The 22,103-nt window shown below is 39.5% G+C and overlaps 2 protein-coding genes across 2 annotated transcripts in view; one reads left to right on the forward strand and one right to left on the reverse strand.

The window, feature by feature from the left end:
- The window catches only part of wasf3 (WAS protein family member 3), a 24,239-nt gene extending 22,400 nt beyond the window's left edge, over nt 1-1,839 (forward strand). The window contains exon 8 of the mRNA XM_015401926.1: nt 232-1,839. Within this exon, the coding sequence (XP_015257412.1) occupies nt 232-389 (158 nt within the window). The 3' untranslated portion in view covers nt 390-1,839. The remainder of the gene's footprint in view (nt 1-231) is intronic.
- A 2,882-nt stretch (nt 1,840-4,721) lies between these two features.
- gpr12 (G protein-coupled receptor 12) lies at nt 4,722-14,415 on the reverse strand. Its single transcript, XM_015401923.1, has 2 exons — nt 14,211-14,415; nt 4,722-8,221 (listed from the first exon to the last, which is right to left on the reverse strand). Exon 2 carries the CDS (start codon nt 8,207-8,209, stop codon nt 7,184-7,186), a length of 1,026 nt encoding a protein of 341 aa, XP_015257409.1. The 5' UTR covers nt 8,210-8,221; nt 14,211-14,415; the 3' UTR covers nt 4,722-7,183.
- Nucleotides 14,416-22,103: the final 7,688 nt, after the last annotated feature.

Below are 22,103 nucleotides of genomic sequence, written 5' to 3' on the forward strand. Positions count from 1 at the left end.
ATAAACAATACAAATAAAGGTCACAAAAAAACACATTAAAAAAAGAAAATAATTACTTTATATTTCTAAAAATAAGAGAATGAAATCATTTCATGTATTTTTTAGGGGTTGCTAGTCTGATGCATTATTTTTGGGGTCACAGGCTAAAATGTCTGGGAAGCCCACATTTAATTGATATTGTAGAAAAACATAAAAGGTGCGATATAAAATAAAATGCTTTTCCATGTCCAGGCATCCAGTTAAAGAAGGTGCAGGAGCAACAGGAGCAGCAGGCGAAGAGAGAACCTGTTGGAAACGACGTGGCCACCATTCTGTCCCGGCGTATCGCCGTGGAATACTCCGACTCGGAAGACGACTCAGAGTTGGAGGAGAACGACTGGTCAGATTAATAAAGATAGAAACATAGGATAGCTACTGAAACACGGTTAATCTCTCGCTCACCCTGGAGAACTCCCACTGTGACACAACCACAGACCACCTGAGACTTTGTTGCTGTTAAACACAGAAGCTGCACCCGAACACAATCACATCCTATAGGGCTCATATAAGCTATAAGGTCTAAAACTGGAACATTCTGGGCTATGTGCAAAAATACTGTACATAAACTCCATTAACGAGCAAAGCTGTTAACCACTCAGCTTCATTATAATACTTTAAATCATTGTGAATACACCCCAGTTGATGTTTCTCTAACACTGTAACAAACAATGTGAAGTTATTTCCTGTATAGTCAGAGCTTGAAAGTTTTAGGATGATTAGAAACCTTCATGTTGAGCTAACCTATGTACTTTTTTTATGGTGGTTTTACTGAATTACCTGCGTATGTTAGATCCTCAGGTAACTCTTTAAGTTGTAGATAAATATATATATATATATAGGAAAAGATTAGTGGAAGTTTGGAAGGAGCGTTTCAGCTTTTTTCAAGCGGGTTCATGTGGAATTATCAGATGTCGTTGGCCTAGAAGTAGTATAAGTGGATCTAAAATGCTTTTTCTTTAACTCCAAACGGTTCTGACATATTTCTGCTACTAAAGATACTGACCGCAGATCCACATAACCCGACTTGGAAGTATCCAGCCCACAGGTGCTCACAGTATTCATTCCTTCTGGACTTTATCAATATTTCGTTCCAGGTTAAGGCTGCAGACTTTTACGTTTTTTATAAGAGTCGTGTGAGAATCCAACACAAAGTAGTGAAACGTAATGACAAAAAAAACCTTTTAAATTTTTTTATTTCTTTAAAAATAGAAATCTAAGTTTTTCATAATCGACTTTTGTTGGGAGTTTTTTCAGCATGTGTCTCTACCTGCTTCATTAAACTAGGTTTTCTGTCTGTACAGAGGAAAAGCATGATGCTTTCACTACCGTGTTTCAGAACCATGGTGGCGTTAACAGGATTGAATTTAGGGCTAGTTGTAAAACCATCTTTGTTTAGATGAGCTCCCCCACAGCATGATGCTTCCACCACCATTTTTTCTATAGGGATGCTCCCTGGGTTTAGGCCAACATGTTTAATTCCTGTAGTTTCTGACAATAGTAATGTTATCCACATGTTTGGTATCAGCTTTTTAGATTTTAGCTTTTAATTTTACTTAATTTTCTCCTGATGATTGCACCACTTTGTGTTGGCCTATCACTTAAAATACAATTAAAAGCTACAGCTTTTTATTGTAGTTTGATTAAATACAGGAAAAGTTTTCTCACAAATGAGCCAGTTGCATTTGCAATCTATTCCTGATGTGTGTGTCTGTGGTGTGTATGTGTATATGGGGCTAATTTGTAACTCTATAACCTCTGACCCCAAAGAGAAATAAAATCATGAATGAAGGATCGCTGCTGATCTGTCACGTCTCTTCAATGCTCCGCTCTCATCACAGACGCAACACACACACCTGGCTGCAGGATTTCGGTTTCCATCGCAACAGTGCTGCTATGAAGGGAGTTGCCAAGGAAACAGAAGAGAGCATAAAAAGAGAGCAGTGAGCCTCGGCGAAGGATGGGAAACAAATGCTAAAATAATCAGTGGAGGCAGGAGTTTTTATGCACAGCACATGTTTGTCTTTAATACAAAATTAACAAGATCTGTCAGTAGAGTGCACTAACCAAAGCAATAAAACACCTTGGAAAAATAGACACCACGTTCACACAAACATCTTTTTTTTTAACAATATTCCAGTTAAATTAGTGCAGGTTGATTATCGTTAATATGTTTTGTTTTGCAGATAAATTATTCGTTGTGCCATTTTAATCCCTCCCCGCCAAAAAAATAAAGTGCATTTCACATTTGACAGTTACGTCTACACAAGATGCTCTAACTGTGACTTCAACCCCATCGCTATCTTCAAAACAAACAAAAAAAAAACACTTTCACTCTGACACACACATTCACAGGCCCTTGAGTGTTTTGATATTTAGCTCTAAAATAGTAACCATCACAAAGAAAGGACACCTCGTCCTGCTGGTCCAACAGCTTGCCACTGATATAAAACAACTTTGTTTACATCTTTGTGCATTATTACAAAATAAATTGCATTAAACAGATAAACAGGTGTGATAAAAAAAAATACACCCAACCTTTTAGTCTGTCACCTTTCCTGGATACAAAGCCCTTTTTCAAATGATCAGCAATAAAAGATTTCTCAATTGAGTTGCAACAAGAAATTCATATTCCCCTATTGTCTGTCAGTTTGCTTCCTAAACATTGTGCCCCGTCAGAGTCCAAGCATGACGAAGCAAAGTCAAAAATAAAATCTACTGCATATCGAAGGGAGGAAATCAATCCAAACATCTACAGATAAAATGGTGAAACTGCGCTCCTCCTCTCAGACGGACTAGCTTTGGTAGCACCATGCATGGTGGTAAGAAGTCCCCCTCCTTTTCAGCAGGCCGTATTTACAGAGACAAAACTCAAGAGGAGGACTTTTATAGATACTACATTCAGAGAAAGGCTTTACAGCGCGACATCAAACAGCTGAAAGGAGCAAAAAGCTTCTGAGATACTATGACAAAATAAACTAAAAGATATTTTTCTTGGTTATGTGCCAGTCTGACCTGCATTGTCTTGCAAAAACATCCAGCAGTGCTCATTTAGTTGTGATTTAACCACAAATTTCATTGCGTTTCTTTGGGATTTTACATGACAAAGCATTAGGAAGTAGAAGCAAAATGATGCATGGCATTTTGTAAATCCTTTATTGTCCCACATTGGGGAAATTCCCCTTTTTGGGAGCAGTGGGATGCCACAGTCTTGCTCAGGGAGCCAGAGTGGCAGTCCGTGGGAGTGTATGGGACTTGAACTGAGAACCTTTGGGACTTGAACGCAATGCTATAACCACTAAGTCACCGCTCCCCTTTTTCCCTTCAGGAGGGAGAAAATCACCATGACAGAAAATACAGCACATCATACACGGTGGAGGCAGTGTCATGCTGTGTGATCTTCTGCCCCAGACAAGTAAGCCCATCAAAACTGATGGGAAGAGGGGGAGAGCTAAATGGAGGCGAACCTGATGGCTGCAGACTTTGGGTTGGTCTAAACTGTAGCCGTTTGTTGCTGTCAGTAAAACAATGCAATTAAAGACTGAAGACTTTAATAACAAATAAGGCCTTTTATAAACAATGGAGCTCATTCAAAATCTTTTTTAAATAGTGCTACACAGAGTATCGTTTTATAACTGACTTTTAAAAATATAGTGGAGGATTTTTGTGAATTTTTGACCCGCCCTCTCCACTTAAAAAAAAAGGCCACATAAATAACTGTGCCCGCTCCTGAGAGGGAACGCCTATTAAACGCGTGTGAGAGCGTGCATGATTCCATTTCTCCTCGTGCACGCTCTGTTTAAAAGTTGCTGTTTGCATCGCTCGTACAAGTTTACTTTTCAAAAAAACAATGCCAATTTTTTCCACTATGTTGGCATCACCACTGGCGTGTGAAAATGGGGAGGAGCACGTAGGACGGCCTTACGTAAACATATCACCAGAATGATCGACAATTAGGAGGACCACTTATTTTGATGATCCTCCTGGAAACAAACATCCTCCATTATACCTTTAAAGTTCACTGGAACAAAAACATCCAACCATGTTTCAAATAAAGTTAAATACGAAGTCTTTAGACTTTATTAAATAAAATGCCAATAAACTTTCTAAAATCTATGGTGAATACTTTTGCAAGACATGAAGAATCTAAAGGACTGAACTTGCCACTGCACACATGAACCCTGCAGGGTACATTTCTAGATTAGAAATGTCTTTTATTTTCCAAGCAAATGTTCTGACTTTAAAATATGAAGGCTTGAAGTCGCTGTGCTGTCTCTGAGAGCCTCGGCTTGAGTAAAATTCAAATAAAATAAATACAAACCTAATTTCTGTTTTTGCAAAAAGCCATTTTTAGCTAAAAGGGTCATTCAGAGGTCACTTAAGAGACACCTGTCTCAGCCAGACTGATTTAACAACAAGCGACAGAAGAAAACACGGCAGGATGGGGAATCACAGTTCATTCAGAGTCTGTTTTCCCTTTGGCGTGAAGTGCTGGGGCACCAAACATCCCGGTCCCATCTACCGCCAAGAAACATGGAACGAGGCCACTTTCCTCAGAACCGACAGGAAGACTGACTGTAAACCTCTAAGGTCAAGGGTGTCAGAAACATATTAGACACATAATACTACACACATGTGCACACACTCAGAACGCCATGCAAATTAGACCTGACACACACACACACACACACACACACACAAAAAGAAAAGCTTTTTTTTTTTTCTTATTTAACGCCCAGGACACCGTATTCGCTCAGAAAAGGCAGAGGCATTGATCACAGTTCTGCTCCTGGTGTGCCAATGATCATAACTCTGTTCTGGATGAAATGAGGCAGTAGTATTTCCGGGATGAATAAGCAGTTTGATCTGGGTGTGAGTGACCCAACCTTCATTCTAGTATCTATCACTTTGGCTCTCAAAGCCCGCCTCCTAACATTGTGTGGTGCTTCGTGGAACGCAGATGTTATTGCTGTCTGAGTATTGCTTTACATCTAAAAAATAACTACCATTCAGGCTAGTTATTGCTGAAATGATGCAGGGGTGCAGAGAACCTACAGACGGTTGGAGACTTTAACTCAGAGCAGCATGGAAGTGATAGGACTGCTCTTCATCACATACAGTACCTTGCAAGCAAACTCACACCTCTTGAAGTTTTTCTAGTCTGCAGAGTCTTTATAGGGATTTTACTGGATATAAAATCAGAATAGTACAGAAATGTAGTATATCTCGTATATCCCTGAATAAAATTTGGTGTCTTCAGAAATCACTTAGTAGATCAGGGTAGATCAAACTACATTTTTTTGTGGTACAAAATATGAAATTGACACTGCATATCACCCTCAACTCACTATCATTAAAGTGAATCAGGGCAGTGGTAGCATCATACTTTGAGGGAACATAGACAGAGCTAAATAAAAGACAATCCTGCAAAAAAACATATTTTGCACTAATGTGCAAATGATTTTAAAGTAAGGCAGAGCAGCAAGGATCCCAAACAAACCCACGATGACCTGCAGCTGTATTTGCCGTCAAAGATTGTCTTTTTAATACATGCCGCAATAAAAACATGTATATGCATTTTCTTTTGCACTAGTCCTTCTCTGCCACATAAAAGCTCAACCACAGCCATTAAAGTCTAATTTTGAAATATGATAAATTGGGAAAAACTTTAAAAAATGTGAAAACTTTTGCAAGGTATAGTCATGTGAAAAGCAAAACAAAACAGCTCCTGTGACCTTTGTGCAACAGTTTCAGCTCTTATGATGCAGAACATGTTCATGAGGTACATAAATAAAATTATTTGGGTCACGATGATGTCAGGCATCCACAGCACATAGCCTGCAGGGGCCTGCGAGACCTACCCCACTGAACTGTGCTAGATGCATGCAAATCACAGCTAATTCCTTTATTTAAAGAGGCTGTTTAGAGTTGGTTTTGTTGTTTATGACACTCTACACTCAAAATAAGAACACTTAGTAGTAAAAAGGTGGGTTTTGTTTTTAAAAACAGCGCTGATATTTTGTGTATGGGTTGAAGAAATCACAAGAGGCACAAGAACCAGGCTAGACAGCTGGTATAAGCAAATACTGCGAAAATGAACATTTAGAGATGACTGAGCTGCAAGGAGTTTGACCATCTGTTGATTGAGGATAGAAATCATGAAAATAGAGGGAAGAACGTAATAATTTTAATAGATGAACTCAGCTAAAGTCCAGGTAGCTGTCTTATTCTTTCTGTGATGTCACCAGAGGCAGGTCGGCATGGAAGCTTTATTTTGGGGGCTTTCATTTGAATAAAACATTGTGATAAATCAATCTGAGGGTGAAATTTTGTCTTATATAAATGACAAACTAAATGTAAAGTGAGTCCAGTGAGATTTCTGATTAAAAAAACAAGCATTTTAGCTTGTTTGGCTTACTTTGGATGATGGGATTTGAAATTAGTGTTTTAATATTTCAAAGGTAATAATGAGAAGCATTATGAGATAATCTGATTGGCTTGTTTTTGGTTTGGTATATATAGAAACAGTAATGCAGAAGACTGGTAATGCTATGGCAGGTCTGGTTGGAGCCTTTTCTTCTTTTGGTGCGTTCACGCATCTACAGCCAGAGGAGAGAAAGTGGGGAGGGGGGGTGAGGCAGGGAGAAATACAGGCTAGATTTCTTCCCCGGCGTCTGTGGAGCGGATCAGAGAGCATCAGGTCTATTTTTAGCTCCCCGCGGCTGCTCAGCTTTCGTCGCACGTCCAGAGTGCAGCAGCAACAGAGCAGGACGCTCCTGCAGGCTGCCTCAGACGGGCTTTGACTGTTGCTCAGCCGCTGCAAAACAGGATGATCATTCTGATCATGATAACAATTAAAGCTACAGAGCTTTGACTGTGTGCCTGGTTTAGGTGCACAGTTGCTGCATGGACCACAGGATACACTTTCTGCAGAAATAAGAAAGGGGCGTGCCTGGAGTGGGTGGGATGCAACCCACCTTCTTGGCCTTGAGTAGGGAAGACAGGGAGAAACCGTGGGCTGTTGCATCTCCAGACAGAGCTGCACCCACAGCCCTTTTCTGCTGCCCTCCTTGTGACACCCATGTGTCCAGTGAGGAGCAGAGCTAACCCAGACTGCCTCATGTTGTCCCATCTTGGCCTGCAGCTGTCACACGTCGCTGGGTGTCCGAGCACGGTGCGCCACGCTTGTCGGAATGCAGCCACAGCACACCAGCCACAACGCTTTCTGGATCTCCTGGTTTCTGAAGGCGTAGATGACCGGGTTGATGACCGAGTTGTAGGTGGCAGGTACCAGTGTGGCGTAAGTATACAATGGAGGGTAGGTGTAGTCAGCAATGAGGGAGTAGACGGTGAAAGGCATCCAGCAGGCTGCAAAGGTCCCCAGGATGATGGCCAAGGTCGACACGCCCTTCCGCGTAGTGACGTAGTGAGGCGTGGCAGCCAGGAAATGGTGCTGGAGGGCAATCTGGTGGGCGTGGCGCATGACGATTTTGCAGATCTGTACATAAAGCTGCAGCATAAGGCCGAACAGCAGCAGGAAGGAGATGGACAGAACTGCGATGTTGTTCTTCGTCAGTGGCCGCACCACACTGCATGTGGCCTGCTCATCCAGACAGTTGACCCCGGTGACTGGCAGCAGGCCGAGACACAGGGAGAGACCCCACAGCAGCAGCAGCATGGTGTAGGTGAAGGCCGCTGTCCGCTCCGAGTTATAGGTCAGGGCGTAGTATAGCGACAGGTAGCGGTCGATGGTGATAGCAAGCAGGCTGAAGACGGAGGCAGAGAAGGACGCCACCACCAGACCCACCGTCAGCAACTGGGCTGATTCAGAGCGGAGTAAGTAGGCACAGGTGAAGTGAAGAACCAGGCCTAGGCCGGCCAGCAGGTCTGCCAGAGCCAGGCTGCCGATTAGAAGGAACATGGGAGCTCTGAGCGCAGGGTTCTGCCAGATCACCAGCACTACCAAGGCGTTCTCACAGGCGATGAGAGTCCCTGACGAGCACAGCACGATGTCCCAAGGGTTAACCAGTAGCGGCAGCTGGCTGGGCGGCAGGGGGGAGTCCTCCACTGGGAACATCCCCAAGCTGGTGCTGTTGTCCATCGGTCCCCCGCTGGCCCATTCTGTGGGATCAGGGCTCAACCAGCTCGGGGAGACCGGCGGCTCCTCACTCATTGTGCCCCCCGTCTGAAAATGAAACCCACACACATAAATGATCACAGGCAAAATATTCAGGCGTCATCAATCAATAATGATGGAATCTCATAAACATCCAAAGAGAACTGCACTGTTTACCTCTTCATCTCTGCACCTTTTTAATAAGCATACAAAAACATGTGAACAATTTAGACAAACGCTTGATTCTGTTGGCAAGAAAATGTATTCATTTAAATATTAACACACAAAAGGCAATCAGGAGATCTTCTCAAGATATCAAGGAAAAGACAGTAAGACAGCAGCAAAACAGTGATGTTTTAGTGCGGATTTAAAGGTTTTAGAAGAATTTCAAACTGTTCTTATACAAAAGGGAGCGATATGATCCTTTTACCTGGTGTTGGTCTTGAAAGAACATTGTCTCCTGACTGTGACATGATCTACCAATATTTTTCACTGTGGGTTTTCAGTTAGGCTTGGATCTATGTTATTCTGTTTTTACTATAGTATAGTATGTATATAAAGTGGAGGATTTTCTCAAATTTTTTGAAAAGACCCATCCTCTCAACTTAAAAAAAAAGGCACATGCACAACCCTGTACCCACTCCCAAGAGGGAACGCCTATTAAACGCGTGCAAGAGCGTGCACAAGCCCATTTCTCCTGTGCACGCTCTATTTAAAAATTGCTGTTTGCATAGCTCATAAAAGCTTACCTTCCAAAAGAAGATTTGCATTTTTTCCACTATGTCAGACTCGCCACTGGTAAGTGAAAATGGGTACGAGCACGTAGGATGGCTTTACGTAGACATATCACCAGAATGATTGACAATTAGGAGGACCATTTATTTTGATGATCAACACAGAAAAAATCCTCTACTATACCTTAAAGATTTATATAATTTTTGAATTCTTAGTTTCTCTTCAGCATTTTTTGGTATTATTTATTCTTTGGTCTAATTTTAGTTAAAGTTATTATTTCTTTTATCCTTCTATGGTTATGTATTCTATGGCTCAGTCCCTTCTCTTATCCTCCAATTTTCATTCCTTATTCTGCAGTCAGTTTTATTCCCATTTAGCCTCAGCCAAGTTCTTTCCTAGCTACAGTTAAAGCTGGTTACTCTTTGTTGCCCTCTATTGCCCCTTTTCCTTTCCCCCTAGCTCCTTTCTAGCTGCCTCTGTCAACCCCTGCTCCCAATTAGCTCATTACTCCCTCCACTGTTCTTTCTCCCATATATAGAAGGAGTATAGTATGTTTTTGGAAGGAAAGCAATCTCCAAAAATACACACATTGATTTAGTTGAGCGCTTATATTGATCCTTTCATTTTTGGAACCAAAATAATTGCCTGCATTGAACTGGAGGAAATCTTAATCTGGCCAGTTATTAATATTCAAAACATACTGACTCTGTGTGTGTGGTTGACTGGGATACTGCAGTGGCACAGAGGCATGAGGTTGTTGGTTTTTAATCTGAGCTACTGGAATCATATATGTGAACCTCAATTTATTTTGATCACCCAGATCTGAAATTACCAAATGACACAAAGCAATCTGCAATTACAAAATAGGCTCTAAACCCATTTAATGTGGCACAAGAATATCCCACAGTAGGCAAATGGATCAAACCACCTCCAAAACGGCAGCTCCTGGGAGGTGTTTCTAATCTCAAGGGAGCAGCATCTATCAAAAGTGGACCAAGGAAGACCCAGTAATTAACCACAACAATGCATTTTTGGAGAAAAGCCTGACTAGTGCGGTACTAATGCTAATGCAAGATTTGACTGCAGGTTTTATTACATAATGGCCACAACTTAATTTGTTTTTTAACCAGACGTCTTGACACAGTCAGCCTGACTTACTGAGGTTCATACTAAGCATCAGAATGGGAAAGAAAAAAATGGCTGACAACAGAGGCCAGAGAAGAATGGTCCAATTTCAGTTATTTCGAAGAGATAGTGGTTCAACGTACCACTCGTTACAACCAGTCACTATTCTGCACACCATGACTTAATGTCCAATACACAAAAGTATTAAGACAATGGGCCAAAGCATAAAACAAATTCAACAGGAACAACATAACGGAAACTGGGAGTTTAGTGCAAAACAGATCCACCAAAAATGGACAGACTTCGTCTTATGTGTCTTAATTTCAGCTGCAATTAAGTCCATTTAGCAGTGACAGAAAAAATTATGCATCCCCTTGTGCAAAAAAGTTTAGGATGCATGTTGAATGCTGCATTGCGGGTGGAGGGGTTGGACTTTTAGCCTCCATTGGAAAATAAAAATATATCCACAGAGTTCCTGAATGTTGTTGCAGACCCTTTGCATTCCTTTAGGAAAACAGTGTTCCCATCTTCTGGTGGCAACAGTATATAATAACACAAAGCTTAAATCAGCCCAAACTGCTTTCTTTAAGATGAAAATCATTTCAATGTCTGAAATCAGTCCAATAGAGCAGTGATTCCCAACCGGGGGTACTCATCCCCCTAGTGGTCCGTGAGTGCTTTACAAGGGGTACATGAAAATATTTTATTTATCAGGTAGTAAAATAAAATAGGGCTGGGATCTGTTTTGCTTTGTGAGGACCCAATAAAAAAAAAAAAATAAAAAAGCCTTTTAACAAACAAAAAAGTGATAATAAGTTTTACGTATATGTTTGAGTTCACCAAAACCAAGCAGAGGAGCAGCCTGGATGTAGAGAACAGCCTGGGATCAGCTGTTTTTCACACTGAGCAACCAGAGCTCATCAAGCAAGCTTAGGCTTCTTGATGAAAACAAAGTAAAACCAAATAAGTCAGTCTGACTACAGTTTTTGTTCTGAATTTTGTTCCCAAGTCATCAAGTTTAAATGTGATTATAAAAGAGTTACTCAGAGGAGCTCAAGTTTTATAAATACAGGTTTATAATAGGATTTTATTTTGTATTTATTTCGATTCCTTACTAACGTCCAGGAAACATATTTCTCTTTTCCTTTCTTTTGAATTGGAAAACTAAAATGCCAAAGAAAAAACTTCTCAGCTTAAACTTCTCAGCTTAGTAAAATGCTTTTTGTTTTTATAATTAGTTACTGTACGTTCTACTTTTGGACAGTCATCAATACTTTTGACTGAGGGGGTTACTCACGGTAAGACAAAATGCCTAAAGCGGTACACAAGTCAAAAAGTTGGGAATCACTGACATAGAGCACCTTTAGGATATGGTTAAAAGGAAGCTTAGTTTTGTGTATGAAGACTCAATGAATCTGCAGCAACTGCGCAAACGCCATGCTTTTCTACTCAGACACAACATAACACTTTGTGTTTTTGTTTTATTTTTTGTCAAAAGAAGCAAAGGACACACTGAGTTAGTTTCATTTAACATCTTTAACCTTAAACTAAAATTCACAATATGCCTCAGCTATCTATTCCACTACTTTCACATGAAGATGGAGTGAATTGTAATGCTTGCTAAAGCACTCTGTCTTCATTCAATATAAATCCATCTACAGACTATATATAGAACCTATTTGAGTCTCTATATCCAACAGCACTTTCACTACCTGTTAACTATTTACTCTGTGATGACAACAACAAAATGTGCATCAATATCCGCTCATCTATTGTTTTTTATCTAAAGATCATCTTTACATAATTCGAATTTGAAACAAAAAAAAAAGTTGTTTATTTTGTTTCATTGTCAGCTATTTCTAATAATATTAATTAAATAATTTAATAGCTTTCTGAATGTTATGCTTTTGTGTTTTTATGTTTTATGAATATTATGCCTATGATGCCTATGCTAATAAAAGATACTTTAAGATTGGGACACAAGATCAGGTTTAATGTTTTTTGATATTTTATTATTTTTACATAAGGTGGTAGTTTTATATTCATTGTTTAACAAATGGAACTCAGGTTTACACTATAGGGAAATTTCTCTTGGGTACAAGTACATTTCTCCACCTGACATCAATAAAGTCTATCAATCATTTAATCAATGTTTGTTAGTGCTAAAATATTATTTCTTAAAAATGTTTTCCTCCTCAGGCAGTGAGGAACTAACCTGGCAAAAAACAGATCAATCGGTGTTGTTCGATTTGAATTCTACACAGTATCCATCTGGAAAGTCTCCTGTGGAAAATGTTCGCAAAAGGGAGGAACATTCAGTTCAATTCTTTAAGCTGATTGGGTAAATCTCCATGTGTCACCTCCCTCCCATGTTTAAACCAATCACAGCAGCAGTACCAGCTGTGATGTATCACATTCTTAATTTGTTTTACAACAGCAAGGTTAACTAATAAATTAAACTCTGACTAAATCTGATCAGGAGGAACACGCAAAAATCTTTCCAATCCACAAATGCACAAGTCCTTTTGCTCATTTTTCAAAAGATAAATAGAGGGTCTACAGATATGCTCATCATAGCAGCCATGTTTGTTTTGCTGCAGCCTGTGGTTGACGTCATACACGTCACTGCATTTCAATGGTTAGAGACATTTCTATATTCAAGGCTAATACATCTGTTGGATTCTGTAAAGATGTGTTTTGTGGGGTTTGTGAATACACACATCTCACGTCAATTAATCTTGCTCACAAGTTAGGCTAGGTGAGGATAATTAACATCACAATACACCTGGCGCCACATTACCAGTACATATAGCAGCCACTGAGAAGCATAACAACCTCTATAACCAACACTGTTCCCAACAACCTCCATTAGTTGCTACATTCATGCTAATTTAAACAGTTTCTACCATAATCAACATGCTGCTATAATTTTGCACATCTCTGATGTTGCTGCTATTTTCAAATATCCATTACTGTAAAAAAAAATCTCCATAGCTGGATATTGGTTAATTATTCTCCAGGTACACGGTTTTTATATTGCTAAAACACTTTACAGTACAGTATTTTATTGTTTATATTTATAGGATATTTTTATATTCTATAGCATTTTATTGTTTATATTTTCAACTCTTCACTATTATGTTATTCCACATTTGTGTGAGCATCTTTTCGCTGCTGTAAACACCAGAATTTCTCCATTGTGGGACAATAAAGGGATTTTCTTTTCTATTCGATTCTATTCTATTCATAATGAATACATCTATTTTGTGAGTTTCAGAAGCTTTGAATCTGTATCATTAGTTAGCTACAATGTTTTTTGTTTTTTTGTTTTTTTACACTAGACACCTCATTTCAATGACATGCAAATAGCAATACAAAAATTGTTCAGGACACAGATCGTCCAAGATCATATAGTCTGGGTTTTTTTTTTTTTGAGCGCTTGTGCCGCCCCTTAAAGTATGGCTCCCTGAGTGGTTGCCCATACAGCCACTGTGAAGAATTATTAATACAGTAAGTCCTTTTTGCCTGGTTTTGTCTCTAACGTTTTTGTTTATAGTCAATCAAACAAATGGGTATTGTCCTTGTGCTCGATCGCATGAGCCCAACTATTAGTTTAAGCTTTTATTTATGGATTTGTTTTTAATATTCACTCATTGCTGGGGCAGTCAGGGTTTTCTGCATGTGGTACTGGGTGTTCTCTGGACTTCAAAGATTAAAGCATAGAGCATTCGTGTTAATTATTGGAAATTTAGCAGATTTCCTGTCATTGCTCTTAAAAAAAATAAAAATAACAGCAAAAACAATTACTGTAAGAGACAGGCTTGTAGGGCTGCAGTGGGGACATATGTCAGATTGATTGTAAAAGTTATTCTAACAGAGGTCTATTACACTGAAGGGTGCAGTTTATAAAATGGGACAATAACTAAAAAAATCAATGCTTTGCATTTTCATCTGGTAATAGTAAATGCTGACAGACATCTATAGCTGATTTCACAAGCAGCCAGAGAACATACCGCACCCGTCATGGAAACCCTGCATGCGCCCCTGCGCACCTTGCTTTGGATAAAATACATATCCTACATTATATCTCCCTCCACAACAGAGACAGTGAAGAAAAGGGGAAAAAATAAATCTTTCCATCCATGCAGAGGATGATCCTTCAGTGGTTTCCCTCCATGCATTCATCCATCCAGCCTACCTTGGCTCTGTGAGGTGCGACTTTCCGCGTCTAGATGGAAGAAGGACAGCTTTGTTCTCCCATGTTAGGGATGCAGATGATGCAGCGCCGGCGGGCAGAGACGCAGCCCGGGGAAGGGGGAGGAAGAGGGATGGAGATCATGGAAGAAGAGAAAAAAGGGAGAGAGGAGCGCAGCAGCGGCTGGCGGGGCCGTGGACTGTTGATGTGCGGGAAAGGAGCAGCAGCAGGGAGGAACAGGAGGTGAGTGAGAAGAAAGGAGAGGAGGGAGAAGATGATGATGAGGAGGAGGAGGAGGAAGGAGGAGTCCATGAAGGGCCGGAGACTAGTTCAACTCCTATAATTACTGCTTCGCGCCTTATTAACACACATTTACGCATGCGTGCATGTTTTAAAACACGTTTCATGCAGAGATAAAAGCAAATTAACACGCTTCTATAGGGGAATTTTATCTAATTGAATTTATTCTGGAACAAGATGCTTGGCTTTCCTGACATGAATGCAGAAATTCTCTTTCCTCCTGCTATTACACTGAAAAAAATCATGCAACCTCTTCTTCTTTTTGCATTTAATCAATCATCTTTATTTACTTTAACGCATTGCAGAAAGTAGTATACTTGAAGTAAATTCTATTAAGAATGCTTAAGTATAAGTATAAGTTTAGATAGTATACCAAACAATGCACTTTTAGTGTACTTGAAGTATTACTAAAATAATACTTATTCGAACAAAATTGGGACATTTTTAAGTTTACTAAAGTATACTTAAAGTATACTTTAGTAAACAATAAAGTAAACAATAGTATAGTCAAGTACACTTGACTATACCATTGTTAAGTATATGCAATACAGTTTAAAATAAGTAAACTCTAAGTGCACTGCCTGATTTTAAGTATGAAATTAGTTAACTTTAGGTATACCTGAATAAACTACTTTTTGCTGAGGGAATTGTTTTATGTCCCACCCTGGTAACATGAAACAATTATGTCAAAGTAATTAAATGTGATTAAATAAATGCCAAAAATGGTTGCATTATTTTGTAACAGCAGTCCTGGTGTGCATGCAACCAAAAGCCTCCCCCTCCATATTCTGCTGCCTGCAGCTCACCTTAGCAGGCAGGTGGGCTGTCCATATTCAAAACAATGCAGGTGCATTTCAGTGATGTGATTTAATTCAAAAATAGTCAATTGGTTATATACAGGTCATTCTCAAAATATTAGCATATTGTGATAAAGTTCATTATTTTCCATAATGTCATGATAAAACTTGAACATTCATATATTTTAGATTCATTGCACACTAACTGAAATATCATGAAAAAGAACAAATTAACTCTAAACACCTGCAAAAGATTCCTGAGGCCTTTAAAACTCCCAGCCTGGTTTATCACTCAAAACCCCAATCATGGGTAAGACTGCCGACCTGCCTGCTGCCCAGAAGGCCATCATTGACACCCTGAAGCAACAGGGGATGACACAGAAAGATATTTCTAAACCAATGGGCTGCTCCCAGAGTGCTGCATCAAGGCACCTCAGTGGGAAGTCAGTGGGAAGGAAAAAGTGTGGCAGAAAACGCTGCACAACGAGAAGAGGTGACCGGACCCTGAGGAAGATTCTGGAGAAGGGTCGATTCCAGACCTTGGGGGACCTGCGGAAGCAGTGGACTGAGTCTGGAGTAGAAACATCCAGAGCCACCGTGCCCAGGTGTGTGCAGGTCAAGCCACTTTTGAACCAGAAACAGCAGCAGAGGTGCCTGAACTGGGCTACAGAGAAGCAGCACTGGACTGTTGCTCAGCTTTGCATGTCATTTGGAAATCAAGGTGCCAGAGTCTGGAGGAAAACTGGGGAGAAGGAAATGCTAGAAGTCCAGTGTCAAGTACCCACAGTCAGTGATGGTCTGGGGTGCCAAGTCAGCTGCTGGTGTTAGTCCACTGTGTTTTATCAAGGGAAGGGTCAATGCAGCTATCAGGAGATTTTGGAGCACGTCATGCTTCCATCTGCTGAAAAGCTAAATGGATAAGAAGATTTCATTTTTCATCACGACCTGGCACCTGCTCACAGTGCCAAAACCACTGCTAAATGGTTTACTGACCATTGGTATCACTGTGCTCAACACTGTGGATCAGTTATAGGCCACTATGGAAGCATCCTGGGCCTCCATAACACCTCAGCAGTGCCACAGGCTGATTGCCTCCATGCCACGCCGCACTGAAGCAGTCATTTCTGCAAAAGGATTCTCGACCAAGTATTGAGTGCATAACGGTACATAACTATTTGAAGGTTTACTTTTTTTGTATTAAGAACACTTTTCTTTTATTTGTCGGATGAAACATGCTAATTTTGTGAGATAGAAATTTTGGGTTTTCATGAGCTGTATGCCAAAATCATCCGTATTAAGACAATAAAAGAACTGATCAGTTAGTGTGCAATGAATCTAAAATATATAAATACTCAAGTTTTATCATTACATTATGGAAAATGCTAATATTTTGAGAAGGACCTATAGATGTAACCATTACGCAGTACCAACAAACATTAATAGAGAAATNCAGCCCCTCGCGCAAAATTCCAGTTTGCGAGCGCAAATTACTGCACGCAAAATTGGATCTTGATAAATCCGGCCCTTTGTGTTTTTGTTTTATTTTTTGTCAAAAGAAGCAAGGGACACACTGAGTTAGTTTCATTTAACATCTTTAACCTTAAACTAAAATTCACAATATGCCTCAGCTATCTATTCCACTACTTTCACATGAAGTTGAAGTGAATTGTAATGCTTGCTAAAGCACTCTGTCTTCATTCAATATAAATCCATCTACAGACTATATATAGAACCTATTTGAGTCTCTATATCCAACAGCACTTTCACTACCTGTTAACTATTTACTCTGTGATGACAACAACAAAATGTGCATCAATATCCGCTCATCTATTGTTTTTTATCTAAAGATCATCTTTACATAATTCGAATTTGAAACAAAAAAAAAAGTTGTTTATTTTGTTTCATTGTCAGCTATTTCTAATAATATTAATTAAATAATTTAATAGCTTTCTGAATGTTATGCTTTTGTGTTTTTATGTTTTATGAATATTATGCCTATGATGCCTATGCTAATAAAAGATACTTTAAGATTGGGACACAAGATCAGGTTTAATGTTTTTTGATATTTTATTATTTTTACATAAGGTGGTAGTTTTATATTCATTGTTTAACAAATGGAACTCAGGTTTACACTATAGGGAAATTTCTCTTGGGTACAAGTACATTTCTCCACCTAAGATCAATAAAGTCTATCAATCATTTAATCAATGTTTGTTAGTGCTAAAATATTATTTCTTAAAAATGTTTTCCTCCTCGGGCAGTGAGGAACTAACCTGGCAAAAAACAGATCAATCGGTGTTGTTCGATTTGAATTCTACACAGTATCCATCTGGAAAGTCTCCTGTGGAAAATGTTCGCAAAAGGGAGGAACATTCAGTTCAATTCTTTAAGCTGATTGGGTAAATCTCCATGTGTCACCTCCCTCCCATGTTTAAGCCAATCACAGTAGCAGTACCAGCTGTGATGTTTCACATTCTTAATTTGTTTTACAACAGCAAGGTTAACTAATAAATTAAACTCTGACTAAATCTGATCAGGAGGAACAGGCAAAAATCTTTCCAATCCACAAATGCACAAGTCCTTTTGCTCATTTTTCAAAAGATAAATAGAGGGTCTACAGATATGCTCATCATAGCAGCCATGTTTGTTTTGCTGCAGCCTGTGGTTGACGTCATACACGTCACTGCATTTCAATGGTTAGAGACATTTCTATATTCAAGGCTAATACATCTGTTGGATTCTGTAAAGATGTTTTTTTTTCCTGGGTTTGTGAATACACACATCTCACGTCAATTAATCTTGCTCACGAGTCAGGCTAGGTGAGGATAATTAACATCACAATACACCTGGCGCCACATTACCAGTACATATAGCAGCCACTGAGAAGCATAACGACCTCTATAACCACCACTGTTCCCAACAACCTCCATTAGTTGCTACATTCATGCTAATTTAAACAGTTTCTACCTTAATCAACATGCTGCTATAATTTTGCACATCTCTGATGTTGCTGCTATTTTCAAATATCCATTACTGTAAAAAAAAAAATCTCCATAGCTGGATATTGGTTAATTATTCTCCAGGTACACGGTTTTTATATTGCTAAAACACTTTACAGTACAGTATTTTATTGTTTATATTTATAGGATATTTTTATATTCTATAGCATTTTATTGTTTATATTTTCAACTCTTCACTATTATGTTATTCCACATTTGTGTGAGCATCTTTTCGCTGCTGTAAACACCAGAATTTCTCCATTGTTGGACCATAAATGGATTTTCTTTTCTATTCGATTCTATTCTATTCATAATGAATACATCTATTTTGTGAGTTTCAGAAGCTTTGAATCTGTATCATTAGTTAGCTACAGTGTTTATTGTTTTTTTACACTAGACACCTCATTTCAATGACATGCAAATAGCAATACAAAAATTGTTCAGGACACAGATCGTCCAAGATCATATAGTCTGGGTTTTTTTTTTTTTGAGCGCTTGTGCCGCCCCTTAAAGTATGGCTCCCTGAGTGGTTGCCCATACAGCCACTGTGAAGAATTATTAATACAGTAAGTCCTTTTTGCCTGGTTTTGTCTCTAACGTTTTTGTTTATAGTCAATCAAACAAATGGGTATTGTCCTTGTGCTCGATCGCATGAGCCCAACTATTAGTTTAAGCTTTTATTTATGGATTTGTTTTTAATATTCACTCATTGCTGGGGCAGTCAGGGTTTTCTGCATGTGGTACTGGGTGTTCTCTGGACTTCAAAGATTAAAGCATAGAGCATTCGTGTTAATTATTGGAAATTTAGCAGATTTCCTGTCATTGCTCTTAAAAAAAATAAAAATAACAGCAAAAACAATTACTGTAAGAGACAGGCTTGTAGGGCTGCAGTGGGGACATATGTCAGATTGATTGTAAAAGTTATTCTAACAGAGGTCTATTACACTGAAGGGTGCAGTTTATAAAATGGGACAATAACTAAAAAAATCAATGCTTTGCATTTTCATCTGGTAATAGTAAATGCTGACAGACATCTATAGCTGATTTCACAAGCAGCCAGAGAACATACCGCACCCGTCATGGAAACCCTGCATGCGCCCCTGCGCACCTTGCTTTGGATAAAATACATATCCTACATTATATCTCCCTCCACAACAGAGACAGTGAAGAAAAGGGGAAAAAATAAATCTTTCCATCCATGCAGAGGATGATCCTTCAGTGGTTTCCCTCCATGCATTCATCCATCCAGCCTACCTTGGCTCTGTGAGGTGCGACTTTCCGCGTCTAGATGGAAGAAGGACAGCTTTGTTCTCCCATGTTAGGGATGCAGATGATGCAGCGCCGGCGGGCAGAGACGCAGCCCGGGGAAGGGGGAGGAAGAGGGATGGAGATCATGGAAGAAGAGAAAAAAGGGAGAGAGGAGCGCAGCAGCGGCTGGTGGGGCCGTGGACTGTTGATGTGCGGGAAAGGAGCAGCAGCAGCAGGGAGGAACAGGAGGTGAGTGAGAAGAAAGGAGAGGGTGGTGGTGATGATGATGATGATGATGAGGAGGAAGGAGGAGTCCATGAAGGGCCGGAGACTAGTTCAACTCCTATAATTACTGCTTCGCGCCTTATTAACACCCATTTACGCATGCGTGCATGTTTTAAAACACGTTTCATGCAGAGATAAAAGCAAATTAACACGCTTCTATAGGGGAATTTTATCTAATTGAATTTATTCTGGAACAAGATGCTTGGCTTTCCTGACATGAATGCAGAAATTCTCTTTCCTCCTGCTATTACACTGAAAAAAATCATGCAACCTCTTCTTCTTTTTGCATTTAATCAATCATCTTTATTTACTTTAACGCATTGCAGAAAGTAGTATACTTGAAGTAAATTCTATTAAGAATGCTTAAGTATAAGTATAAGTTTAGATAGTATACCAAACAATGCACTTTTAGTGTACTTGAAGTATTACTAAAATAATACTTATTCGAACTAAATTGGGACATTTTTAAGTTTACTAAAGTATACTTAAAGTATACTTTAGTAAACAATAAAGTAAACAATAGTATAGTCAAGTACACTTGACTATACTATTTTTAAGTATATGTAATATAGTTTAGAATAAGTAAACTCTAAGTGCACTGCCTGATTTTAAGTATGAAATTAGTTAACTTTAGGTATACCTGAATAAACTACTTTTTGCTGAGGGAATTGTTTTATGTCCCACCCTGGTAACATGAAACAATTATGTCAAAGTAATTAAATGTGATTAAATAAATGCCAAAAATGGTTGCATTATTTTGTAACAGCAGTCCTGGTGTGCATGCAACCAAAAGCCTCCCCCTCCATATTCTGCTGCCTGCAGCTCACCTTAGCAGGCAGGTGGGCTGTCCATATTCAAAACAATGCAGGTGCATTTCAGTGATGTGATTTAATTCAAAAATAGTCAATTGGTTATATACAGGTCATTCTCAAAATATTAGCATATTGTGATAAAGTTCATTATTTTCCATAATGTCATGATAAAACTTGAACATTCATATATTTTAGATTCATTGCACACTAACTGAAATATCATGAAAAAGAACAAATTAACTCTAAACACCTGCAAAAGATTCCTGAGGCCTTTAAAACTCCCAGCCTGGTTTATCACTCAAAACCCCAATCATGGGTAAGACTGCCGACCTGCCTGCTGCCCAGAAGGCCATCATTGACACCCTGAAGCAACAGGGGATGACACAGAAAGATATTTCTAAACCAATGGGCTGCTCCCAGAGTGCTGCATCAAGGCACCTCAGTGGGAAGTCAGTGGGAAGGAAAAAGTGTGGCACAAAACGCTGCACAACGAGAAGAGGTGACCGGACCCTGAGGAAGATTCTGGAGAAGGGTCGATTCCAGACCTTGGGGGACCTGCGGAAGCAGTGGACTGAGTCTGGAGTAGAAACATCCAGAGCCACCGTGCCCAGGTGTGTGCAGGTCAAGCCACTTTTGAACCAGAAACAGCAGCAGAGGTGCCTGAACTGGGCTACAGAGAAGCAGCACTGGACTGTTGCTCAGCTTTGCATGTCATTTGGAAATCAAGGTGCCAGAGTCTGGAGGAAAACCGGGGAGAAGGAAATGCTAGAAGTCCAGTGTCAAGTACCCACAGTCAGTGATGGTCTGGGGTGCCAAGTCAGCTGCTGGTGTTGGTCCACTGTGTTTTATCAAGGGAAGGGTCAATGCAGCTATCAGGGGATTTTGGAGCTTTTCATGCTTTCATCTGCTGAAAAGCTAAATGGATAAGAAGATTTCATTTTTCATCACGACCTGGCACCTGCTCACAGTGCCAAAACCACTGCTAAATGGTTTACTGACCATTGGTATCACTGTGCTCAACACTGTGGATCAGTTATAGGCCACTATGGAAGCATCCTGGGCCTCCATAACACCTCAGCAGTGCCACAGGCTGATTGCCTCCATGCCACGCCGCACTGAAGCAGTCATTTCTGCAAAAGGATTCCCGACCAAGTATTGAGTGCATAACGGTACATAACTATTTGAAGGTTTACTTTTTTTTGTATTAAGAACACTTTTCTTTTATTTGTCGGATGAAACATGCTAATTTTGTGAGATAGAAATTTTGGGTTTTCATGAGCTGTATGCCAAAATCATCCGTATTAAGATAATAAAAGAACTGATCAGTTAGTGTGCAATGAATCTAAAATATATAAATGCTCAAGTTTTATCATTACATTATGGAAAATGCTAATATTTTGAGAAGGACCTGTAGATGTAACCATTACGCAGTACCAACAAACATTAATAGAGAAA

The sequence above is a fragment of the Cyprinodon variegatus genome, unplaced genomic scaffold (assembly GCF_000732505.1).
Source record: "Cyprinodon variegatus isolate N-32 unplaced genomic scaffold, C_variegatus-1.0 Scaffold1273, whole genome shotgun sequence".
NCBI classification, from domain to species: domain Eukaryota; kingdom Metazoa; phylum Chordata; class Actinopteri; order Cyprinodontiformes; family Cyprinodontidae; genus Cyprinodon; species Cyprinodon variegatus.

Coding starts and splice junctions, on each gene's coding strand:
- gpr12 (XM_015401923.1), bottom strand. CDS start 8,209: ATGAGTGAGGAGCCGCCGGTCTCCCCGAGCTGGTTGAGCCCTGATCCC.